The 12,273-nt window shown below is 38.5% G+C and overlaps 1 protein-coding gene across 1 annotated transcript in view; it reads right to left on the bottom strand.

Annotated features, from left to right (window-relative positions):
- LOC134534521 (pyroglutamylated RF-amide peptide receptor) overlaps positions 1-12,273 on the bottom strand; it is a 57,108-nt gene that overhangs the window by 44,025 nt on the left and 810 nt on the right. The window contains exon 2 of the mRNA XM_063373003.1: positions 8,906-9,078. Coding sequence (XP_063229073.1) covers positions 8,906-9,078 — 173 coding nt within the window. The remainder of the gene's footprint in view (positions 1-8,905; positions 9,079-12,273) is intronic.

Raw genomic sequence — 12,273 nt, 5'->3', positions numbered from 1 at the left:
ATTTAAACCACGAACATTGTATTTAAACCACGAACATTGTATTTAAACCACGACATGTGAGAAGTGTGTATAATGATTGAATTTACTTGTTATTTTATATGGCACTGTGTTATTATATTAAAAAAATAACCAAAATGAAAATAAAAACGGAATTATGTTTTTTACATACTTTCTTTACTATTGTTTAAATGAAGGAAATTCCAAACGATATTGTTGATTATTTATTCAAAAGCCAAGTTTCATAAATACTTTGATAAACGGTATCTTTAGGATGTATAAACCCGACTTTCGCACATAATGTACCCGGGTACCCGGTCATTGAACGGAGGAGGTGTCGAGTTTGATAATTAATTACTGTTACTGAATGATTGACAACAAAACATTTGGACGAAAAATTGATGTCAAACTACTTCAATTTTGGGGATCCGGGTGGTCATAAATTTTCTTAAGGGGAAGTTGATAAATTCTACCTTGAAAACTGAATCATGCTTGGCATTATTTTGAATAATTCTAAGTTAAATCTCGTGTCCCAGTTACATATTATAAGTTTATTTGCAACATGAGAATACATAGTTTACTCGTTACTAAGGTTGGACGTCACACATCTATGGCGAGTACCTACTGAAAGGGGAAGCCTTCTTTACACAGACGAGAGAGCCAAACGCCCGATCGTGCATCTTCGGTTTTTTTTTATTTTGGACAACTCATGATAACTAATGGTCAATTAGGTTAGGTTAGCCACATTATAAATACTTTAAAACATTGTGTACGGTTGATTTGGTTAGGATAGCTACATTAAAGATACTGTGAAATCATGTAAACGGTTTCCTAGCCCTGGATAGCTACAGATTAAAAAGAGTTATTTGCTAAGCAACCTTCGGGGAACTTCGGGCGTGGCTCTCTCGCCTGTGAAATGAAGGCTTTCCTACTGAAAGACTCGCTCACGCGTGTGTTTTTTTTGTTCACTGTGAGTCCAGTTTCTGCGGGAAGAATAATAGTCCATGAACCGTGCGTAATATAACCTTCCTGCGGGCCACCACGTATGTGCGGTTGCAGCGCTCCCGGTGGGCGGGAACGTAAACTCCGCCTACAGTGGAGTGTGGCATCCCGCGTTGCTCCCGTCCTCCTTGGCTATATCCGGGCACCGTGTTGATTCGGCGGCCACCTCGACCCTTGCGGCCTGGTTCTTTTCAGCTCCGCGTGTTTGGAAGATTCCATCCTCCCAGTCTTCCCTCACCAAGCATCACTCCTCTCCACCTCCTTCCTTCCTCATCACAGCATCCTCTACGGTTAAAACAACAATTTTCAATTAGTTACACCAGAACATTGGGTGAAAATTATCTAGGAATCTTCCTGAACTTTTCTTATATCTTCCGTTGATTTACAGTAGGTATCTGAGTTTACTTGCTTTGGAGATCGACTCACTAGAATAATTTTGGATAATTTATAAAACTTTCAAAACCTTGCTAAGCTTTATAACAAAAACAGTCTTCTTCCTTCCACGCGCACGACAACAACAGAACACAGAACTACGAAGTCGGAATACGGCGTAGTTTCTACGAAATATCCTGTTTGCTGACAGGAGTGTACGCAGAATTTCATTTCCTAGGGAAGGACGGGGGATAGAACAAGTTGGCGCGCTGTTTGCTTGCGAATTCTTTTCTTTTGTTGATGGGAATGGTAGATTTTTGACGTGACAACGTCTAATAAATCGATGAACGCCGGCTGCACGCACGAAAAAGTGTCCCACTACGGATGTCCCACTACGGATGTGTTCTGTTTGATCATTGTACGCATGCGTGGCATCTCTCTTCCACTCGATTGGAACAACCATCGATTTGACTTTTCAATCATATTTTCGTCGTTTGAATTATTAATATTATGTAATTTAACGATCGTCCACCGATTTTCAGCACAATCGGTACGGTTATTTAAAAGTAATGTTGAAAATTCAAATACGTTTTGAACCAACAATGGTGTTTTACAGTTACACATAATAATTCAAATTACACCCGGGATCTTTTGCACAATGTTTTAAAAAATATTGTAACACATTAGAAATAAGTTTGGTGTGTTTGGGATGCGTATTTGTTATAAAATCGTGTTAATATTATACCCTTACCGTGCACAAAGTTTTTATAAATATATGTATATATAACATTTGAAACTACATTACCTTAATATGGCCTCGTGGGCGTGTGGTTAGCGTATCTAACTCTTAAACTAAAAGTTGTCGGTTGGAAACCCGGCAGCTGCGAAATTTTTTTTGTACTTGTAAAAATAAATATGGAGCACGCAACATTTCAAAAGTAATAAATATATTTGAATTAATGAATGCAAATAAAAGTAAATTTATTAATTCAATTGCACATTTCATTTCACTCCTTTGTATCCTTACAAAATAGTGATAATTCAATAAAAATGATTCAATTTTATTCATAAAAGTATGCAGAGGTAGATTTTATCATGCAAAAGAATAAAAAGTTCAAAAAAACTATTCCTCAAAAAATATAATATTTTTAATGCCTAAATGGTTTGGTTGCAAAAACCTATTACGGCTCAGTCTCAGGCCGAATATGATATTTCCTTTTCTTCTGGATCAATCATTTCATCAATGTTTGTTATGACGTTGTCACGTTAAACTATCGTCCGTAAACTGACTTTACAGACAACCAATATTTTTTTTTAGGATTTTGAAGGATGATAGGGGAGGGGGGGTTGCGACATATCCCCTATCTCCGCCCAGCGTATGCCCTTGTTTTCTTGGAAATCCAAACAATGCTTCGTTTTTTTTATATATAACATATTAGTTCTCGGTACACGGTATTTGGTAGGAATAATTTCGTGAATGGAACGGAAATCGCATGGAACGGAAATATGTGACCACAGTGCTGCCGTCTGCGGCGAATAGCGCTAATAAAAAAATTGGTTGTCTGTAAAGTCGGTTTACGGACGATAGTTTAACGTGACAATGTCATAACAAAACATTGATGAAATGATTGCATACTTTTATGAATAAAATTGAATCATTTTTATTGAATTATCACTATTTTGTATGGATACAAAGAAGGAGTAAAATGAAATCTACAATGTAATTGATAAATTTACTTTTATTTACACTCATTAATTCAAATATGTTTATTACTTTAACGAAGAGATTATTTTAACTATAACTTTTATACATGTTTGCTTTTTAACTTCTTCCAATTTGTGTTAATCTGTTAAGGATAGGACGATGATAGGAAAAGTAGGAAACAAATGGGAGTGTTTCAAGTTTAATGTGCCTCGAAAAAGTCAAATCTATGGTTGTTCCAATCGAGTGGAAGAGAGATAGATGCGGCGAAAGCGTACAATGAGCGTGACGGGACACGGCGTAACGGGACAATGTGCGTTACGGGACACTTTTTCGTGCATGCAGCCCGGCGTTCATCGATTTATTAGACGTCACGTCAAAAGCACAAAGCCAAAGGAAAACTTTAAAACATTAACTGTGGTGAATTTTAACAAGACGGGAAGTAATATTAGTAACATTCCACGTAGAAAATCAGTTGCAAGCCGCGGTTTAGTATTTTTCCAAGCCTTTTTTCACTTTAATCGGAGCCGTTCGTTATACAGTTAAAAAATTTAGTCTGCCAATCAAATGATTCAACACTCTGCGTAGCTGCTCTGGCAACGAATTCTAGCGGCGGGTGCGGAAACTACGTGTGATTCGCGTCAGGAAATGTCGTTGTACAAGTAATTTGCGTGCATTTTTATCACGCCCGGCGTTATGTAAAATAATTGCACGTCAAATGTCGTATTATAAGTTTAATGGCAACATGGGAACACGTGCATTTGCTCGTTACCAGGGTTAGATATCACACATCACTGGCGAGTACTGAAAGATTCTCCCCCATTTTTATTATGAGTTGCATCCTTTGTAGAAATTTCCGTCGCTGATCTGTTATTTCCAACAGTGCGTAAGAAACTGACACACAGGGACAAAACTATACTGGTTTCCACCCGGGGCAAGAACTCACCATGGCGCCCCCCCTTTTTTTTTCAAACCAACCTTTCTCGAAAACGTCTTATATCGCAACCACATATTAATTCTACCATTCCAAATACTTTTGATTCAACTTAGATAGTAAATAAATATATTTATTTGCAGTGATTTCATTTTTAATACGTTGGAAGGTGGATAGTACGCGAAATAGTACCAGTTTTTGAATATTTGACGATATACAAGTATGTATCTTTCAATACTAATAATTTAGTTCATCTGCCCTTACACACACACACCTACACACACACCTACACACACACACACACACACACACACATATATATATATATAGTGTTATAACTAGTCATGGGTCGAATCCATTTTTCTCGAATCCGAATCTAAAATTAGAATCACAAAGAGTATCCCGGATAAACCTCTTGAATCCGAATCTAGGTATATAGGGTACAAAATAAAGTGATGAACAAAAAATGAAAAATATTAACTGATGTTTTCAAACATTTAAATATTTAAATTTTTCTTCATGACCCATATTTACAGAATCAACCCATATTATAATTTTATTTATATAATTACATGATAAAGTACTATATATTGGGGAATTCTAACCTTATTGGTTCAAATAAAGATATTGACTTATTAAACTTCAGAGGTTATCAGTGTTGAATATTTAATTTACTTTATTTCCTTTAATATTTTCTTCGAATCTTTTTACTTGAGTATCGTATCCTTCGAATAATAAGGATTCGATGGTAGGGTATTTGAGGATTCGAGTATTCGAATTGGTCCATCCGAAGATATAACTCTACGATACTCAAGTAAATATATAGATTAAAAATTACTCTGCCTTTTAGCCCCCCCCCCCCCCCCAAATTCTGCGCCCCCAGCACAAGCCCCATCTACCCCCTTCTGGTTTCGTCCTTGCTACACTGTTAGAAATTACAAAAAAAAAAATTACTGACTTTTCAACGAAGAACCAACCTAAAATAAACGAAGCGTTGTTCGTGATTTCAAACAACAGAATATTCGTAGAAACTACTACGTATTTTGATTTCCGTGTAGTACGTGTCGTTCTGAACAAATGCGAACACACAAGTGGACAAAAGAAGAGTGTTCGTAACAAGTTTGTGAAAGGTGTGTTAATATAACGTTAAAAAATAAAATGAGCTTAGTGTCCGTAAATCTACGAACATCCCCGGATAGTTTGTAACGTGTGTTCTTCGTGAAATGAAGGTGAGGATTGTTGGCAGTGTGCGCAGCAGATGAGGATGGCGCGTTCCTTAACCGCTCCTCTTCGGGCGCCTGTTAGGAGCTCGTCAATCGTCAGGAAGCGCTCCTTGGTCAGATAGCATCGCCGGCACTGCCTCGATTCGCTTCCGGGAAGCCACGTGATCGATATGCTTCCTCCGCTCCAAGGTCGAAAACATTTGTGTTCTGTTCTGTTCGTGGAACGAATTCTTCTTCTTCTTTTTAAGGCTGGGTTCACAATAAAAACAAAACACAAGCGAGCGCATACAGCTACAGCACACCGACAAGCCTCTATTGCACACCAACACGACAATACATCACGCCAGTTAGCCGATCTTACTGGTGGGGAGCTTCACTCCCCCGCCGAATTAGGTACACGTAACTTTTATAGCATTGCACAACCTACCAGCGCACACACGTAATATCTCGGTGTAGTTAGTAGTAAAGTTAAAGAGCAAGAGTCTGCAACTTAATCCTTCCATTGCAGCCACCAAAACACAACACCTCCAGAAGTCGCAGACCTCTAGAATAGACGAGTTAGCACCGACAGTTAAGGGGGACAAGACCTCGCCAACTTGCAATTCAAATATTTTGATACTGCTTGCAATAGAGTTCCATGCCAATTTTGTGTTGTTTAACATGGCATAGGACTTAGCTTTGGCCACTTATTGAAGTCAACACTTGAGAAATGGTGTGATTATCATGATAATAACAAGTTTTTTCCCCGCGGCGCTTACATACCAGAGCCTGTTTAGTAAATGTGAGGTTGCAAAAATCTGTAGAATGTATGGGAGATAACATTTATGCCTTTACCTGCCAAAAATTGGGATGGATAGTTAAAAATTAGAATTATAGCAACAAAACGATGGGAAAATACAAATTGACAGGGCCTAATTCCCTCTTAAGAATTAACTTTTCACAACAGCAAATAGTTTCTAGACCAACCTACACTGTAAGCGATAACAGTAAATCAACTGACTTATCAAAGAAAGAATACACGTGAAATAAACGTTATCTTACGCAAATGAATATGAATATTTGTAGAAACTGTACGGCAGATTACAAAATTACTTGTTTCGTGTTTCGTTGCAAACAACGGTGGACGTTATCAGTTTTTTAAATATTTTGTTAATATACCAAGATTATCCTTGAGGATTATTACCAGTAAATTTACGAAGAAAACCGTAGATTTGCGAAGATTTACTGAACAATTAAATAATAATAATTTATTTCCCCTTTTTTCACACTTTGATAACAATATTCACTTAATTAACCAGGAAATTTAGCATTCACGAAAGCAAGCTTGTGTGTGATTACATATAGTCACTCAAAATTACATGCGGTATTTTGACAGATGTAAACATTTTTAAATGTATAATAACTGAGATATAAATATATAAAATATAACCTAAGAAACCTTACATTAGTTTTAGAAAGATGAAAATTAAAAAGAGCTATTTATTTAAATTCAATATGTAAACAAAAAAATTTGTTGTCTGTAAAGTCGGTTTACGGATGATAGTTTAACGTGACGTCATAACAAAACATTGATGAAATGATTGCATACTTTTATGAATAAAATTGAATAATTTATATTTTAATAAAAAAAGAATAAATACTTGAAATTATACTAGTAATCCGATTTTTAAAATGCAAGAATAATTAACCTTTATTACAGAAATTGTTATTGTAATAAGCAATGAAAACAACATTAACTTTTCACTTCACTTTATAAACAGTCGACGAAACAGTTCACGTGTGGATGACTTTTAATTAATTTTAATAACTGGCGTTTAGCTATAAAGTTTAAATATAATTACGAACAAGTTTTCATATAAATAAACTGTAATCAAATATCTATCATCAATTATATGAATCACCATAATTTTTTAGTCTATTGTAACATAACCTATTTTTACTGCACTCGCCGACAGCGTAACGGAACACAGCGTAACGGAACAATGAGCGTAACGGGACACAGCGTAACGGAACCTTGTGCGTAACGGTACACAGCGTAACGGAACAATGTGCGTAACGGGACACTTTTTCGTGCGTGCAGCCGGCGTTCATCGATTTATTAGACGTTGTCACGTCAAAATGTATAAATTATAACGTGTAGATTTGTAACCAGGCTTCTTCGTTAATTCAAGGTGAAAGTTGTCAACAGTGCCGCCCACCTCCACACCGCCGAGTGTTCCGTCGCAGCGCGCAGAGCGGAGGGAGATCGCGCCGAAATCCCCGAGGTCGCGCGCGCACAAGCGGCCCGAGAGAAGCAAACACGTTCAGGAATAAATCCTCTGCGGCGCCGGACCGTTGTTTGCCAAACAGAACAGAGAGCGATTCCCCCGGGAGACAAGCGGTGCTCTTGTTCTCAGGTTGGTGAACCTGCGAGTGGCTCGCGGGGACTCGTTCGCGCGGAAGCCTCAAGCTGGGTGCACGACAGTAACAGTAAGGTCGCGTGTTTTCTAACCTACTGATTCACAATAGCGCATAGGTCAGTCACGTACGTGACAGAGAGGCCGAACGCATACGAGGGAAATGAATATATTTCATTTTATGTTACGGACGCATGGCGCTACAGCCGATAACAGAGTAGATTGCCATTTTGACGAGACTGGAGAAATGTTTATATTTATAAGTCATATTGTGGCAAGAAGTTGCCGAGGTATTAGAATGCTTAGTTGTAACTACTGCTTTAAAAATTTATAATGGTGTAAATATGTGCAAAACAGCGAGTGCGGCTACCTGCGGATACCCGTCACACGCTGGCATCCTGCAGGTAGGCGCAATATTTCAGTGTTACAGAGTGAGTCAGTGAGTCAGTGATGAACGTCAATATATTATATACGAGCCGAAGTACCGGGCGTTTCCCGGGCTAAATTAGATACATCACTACCAAGTTTCAAGTCTGTAGGACATACACTTGAATTACGGGGAATTCTTATTTTCAAGTCCCGTTGATTGCGCAATCTCGGTGCATCAACGCTACGCATCAGCCAAACCGGGACTCTAATCCTCAGCTTCATTTTGTGGGAAGGCAGGTAACACCAGGGCGAGACGTGACGGAACAACCAAACGATAACACGTTACAAATTCAAGGGAACGCCATCTGTTGATGAAATTGTAAACTAAAACTTTACTTCGCTAGCAGCTGCGAGCTTCACTAAGCGGATGGGTTTCACCAAGCAGAAGTTTAGGAAGTTGCCAGACCTTACTATATGACCGTGTAGCGGACACAGAGAAATGACACAAACTCACTGTTTGTGTGTCTATGAATTACCTCCTTTTGATTTTCCTTTATAAAAACTGAATTCACCCCTTTTTCACTTCTTAGGATGAAATGTCATAATTATATGTAGTCTACATCACTCTCCGGCCCTTAACTATTTATATGCAAAAAAAAATCGTGTCGATCAGTTGCTCCGTTTGTGCGTGAAAAAAAAGGACAAACAAACACGCTTTCGCATTTATAACATTAATAGGGATATGGGAGATGAGATATGGAAATCAAAAGTCCTAGAAACACTTGAACGTACGCAAATATATGCAAACTGACGTGGAATCCAGAGCACACACAACAATCCTTAATTTTCTTTGACACCACGCCAGCCACTCGACAGAGCAGTGTTAGTGGCTCATAAGCAGATAAGATACCGTCACGCCGTTATTGATCTGCCTTCGGCCCGAGCTGGCGTCCTCGCGCTGTCCGGCGGCGGCCATCGAGGGCCCCGCTCCACCCCCCGCGGCCGGGCGGGGCTTTGTCGGCCCGCCCCGTCGCGACTGGGCGGATCTAATTAGCGCGCGGCTCGGCTCCAGATAACGCCCGTCTGTCCGCCCGGCGCCGTTACGCCCGCCTGCTGACACCGTGTTCCTTACGCGCGAACAGGCCGGCGGAGGACGGGGACGCATCACAACGCCGAAATACCACAACGCCGAAATGCCACAACGCCGAAATGCCAAATTGACCAGAATGCCGACAGCTAGAAAACTGCTGTGTACCACAACGCCGAATTACCACAACCGCGAAATACACTAACGCCGAAAAATGTCATTGCAGGACTGCCACAAAGGTTAGGTTAGGTTAGACTAGGTTAGGTTAGGCTAGGCTAGGATAGGCTAGGTTAAGTTAGGTTAGGTTATATAACGCTAGGTTCGGTTAGGTTAGGTATGGTTAGGTTTTATTGGGGTATTTCGGCGTTAAGGTACATTTAAGAAACACACACAAATTCATTTAGTTGTTATTTCTGCGTTGTGGTACACAGCGGTTTTCTAGCTGTCGGCGTTGTGGTCAATTTTGACATTCGGCGTTATGGTATTTCGGCGTTGTGGTAACGACCCGCGGAGGATATTGGGCAACAGGTGGTTGATATAGCATCAACCCCCTGACATCTGACTGAGTTCGTCTGCGCTCTGATAGAGTTTCGACTAATTACCTCCACGGAATTTTCTGTGATATCTTTTAATTTTAACATGTGAAATCGGTCGATTTTTGACTTATCTTCGGTGTGTTTCTGTATTAAATTTTCTTTGTCCGTTCTTCGAGTTTCTTCTATGACATACAGTGGAAACTATGTCCAAAATAATTATTTAAATCGAGACAAATATTGGTGACGTGGTGAATATATTTTTTCCTAAAAGTTAAGTGATGTTTCATCCAGCTAAATGTGATCTGAACTATAAGACTGATTATTTGAAAAAAATACTACATGAAATTTGTTTTGAACTAGTGCAGTGGAGCCGCACCGCTGACCTTGGCCGACAGAAAGTAAACAGAAGCTATTTCGCGCTTTTACAGGCGGTGGGATGACTGTCTGGTTTCGCTTTTATGAACTGCTGGACCGTAATGTGGACTGGTTGGTGCCGCTTCCTAAATACCGGAGAGACGTAGCTATTTAAACACCCCCGTCGTCTTTTTAAGTTCCCGACACAAAATTATCTTTTTGACCTTCACTCTCAATACTGATCTTTCAGCCGGCAACACGTACTGTGAGACATGATGGAGATTTGAGAATATTTGTGTACCCTAAAGCATTGTAATGAAAGGTTTAATAAATATATAAATGTTTGGTTGCTTGTTTTCGAACTAAATTTATTCGACTCTCTACTCGGTATTCCGAAAAAATTCTTTCCTCGCTTCATTTGTTTGAAAATACTGAACCGTAAAGAGGTACGGGAGCAGGGGAATATATTGTTCATAACCCGTCACGCGTTATGGGTTTGGAAGAGTCATTTTGAAGTATAAGTTTTTAGTAAATAAAAAAATAATCGCGGCAGGCATGGGTGGACGGAGTCGCACGCCGACCAGTTCTGTCGCCGACGAGACCAAGGGCTTATCTCCCGGCCGTAATTAAGTCGCGGCGAGCAAACAGGGCGTGTTTGCGCGGTGCAGCACAAACACCAATGCCATGGTCGGGGGGAGAAGGTCATGTAGGGGTTGGTGGAGGGGGGGGGGGGCAAGAGTAACCTAATGTTCACTAGCCTCAAGTCAGTCGCTCAAACAACCCGTGCTCGTACATCTTCGGTATTATACGCAGAATTACATTTCGTTGATTAGGGTAGGGGGGGGGGAGATATTGGAACTACTTTTCTTGCTGTTTGCTTTCAAATTATTTACCTTTATTGGTGGGAATAATAGAGTGTATTTAGTATTTATAAGGGGGGATCTATTCCTACACCTTCGCACGTCCTTGATGTTACAGTACTTGTATTGCCCTCCCCATTCCCCTGAAGGGAACAACAATGGATTTAAACCAAATGTACACAAAATCTGTGCTGATTGAGTCGTATTCATTCACAAGTAAGTCAAACACACAAAATTTACAATAGGTGTTTGAACCAACACATGTTCTCTTTTTTTATACACAATTTTCCTGTTATGACCAGGAATCGCTCTCGAATAAACACTGCTGACAAACAGAGAAGTAATACAATTAATAATTATCATGACTAGCTATTAAAAATTTATAAAGATTTGAAAAATTCTTCAAAAATATCTGGTAGATGTATAGCTTAAAGCCACAGACAAATTTTATAACAAGGCTTTATTGCTTGACGAGCATTAATATTCAAAACACTAATATGACTTGGTCGTGGGAGCTACAAAAATGGAAAAGAACTTCCCACATCAAACTTTGTTTAAGTCAGTTACTCAATTTATACTTCTCTCCAAAATAAATATACCAGAGAAAAATGCTAGATACACAGGACACCTATAACGAGACGACTGAAAATAATAGTACACTTTCCTTTGGTAGTTTGACAACTAAAAATGCTTCGATGTATGGCGGGTAGTAGGCACTCAGAGGTTAACAGGATTCAAAGTCGGGAAGTAGGCAGCAAAAATACACCCGCAATAGGTCTGTTTCATAAACGAATTTCTCTCCCAAAATGTATTATTTATTATTTTAATTACGGGACTGTATATTTTCGCAACTCTAGGTGTTCACAACTAAAATTAAAGATTCCTTTTATTAGGTCACTCACATAAATAATACGTTATATCATTTTTAAAGCAGTGAAATTCTTTGATAATCATTTCTTTATTTCTTTTTCCCAGGATAGCAGGTTGTCACTTGAGTAGGTGATCATAACTAATGATAGGAAAATGACAAAATACACTAAAATACAAAATACACTAAAATGAAATGTGAAAATGAGTAAATAATATCTCGCAAAAATATTACTATTGTGATTTTATATTTAAACATTAATTTCTTTAAGAGTTTTGAAATAACTTTATACTTTAAAATTACGCATTGTTATATTTAAAAAAATATATTATAATCTACAAAATTACTTTTATGCACCATTTGTATCCAATAAAGCATATGCATAGTTTGTGTTAACAAGAGATTTTTGACAACTGAAGTAACAAAATAATTTATATGAACTTTGTAAACCTATAAATAACTGTTTTATTGTTGTTTTGTATTTTATCATATTGTAATTCATACGTATCACTATCTGTCTTTGTGTTAATAAGTTATTCTGTTATGTATTTATTTGTATTGTATCTACCTTTT

This window comes from Bacillus rossius, chromosome 7, assembly GCF_032445375.1.
Source record: "Bacillus rossius redtenbacheri isolate Brsri chromosome 7, Brsri_v3, whole genome shotgun sequence".
Taxonomy (NCBI): Eukaryota; Metazoa; Arthropoda; class Insecta; order Phasmatodea; family Bacillidae; genus Bacillus; species Bacillus rossius.
The sequence above is the reverse complement of the archived record's forward strand: the minus strand, read 5'-3'. Positions and strand labels throughout refer to the sequence as shown.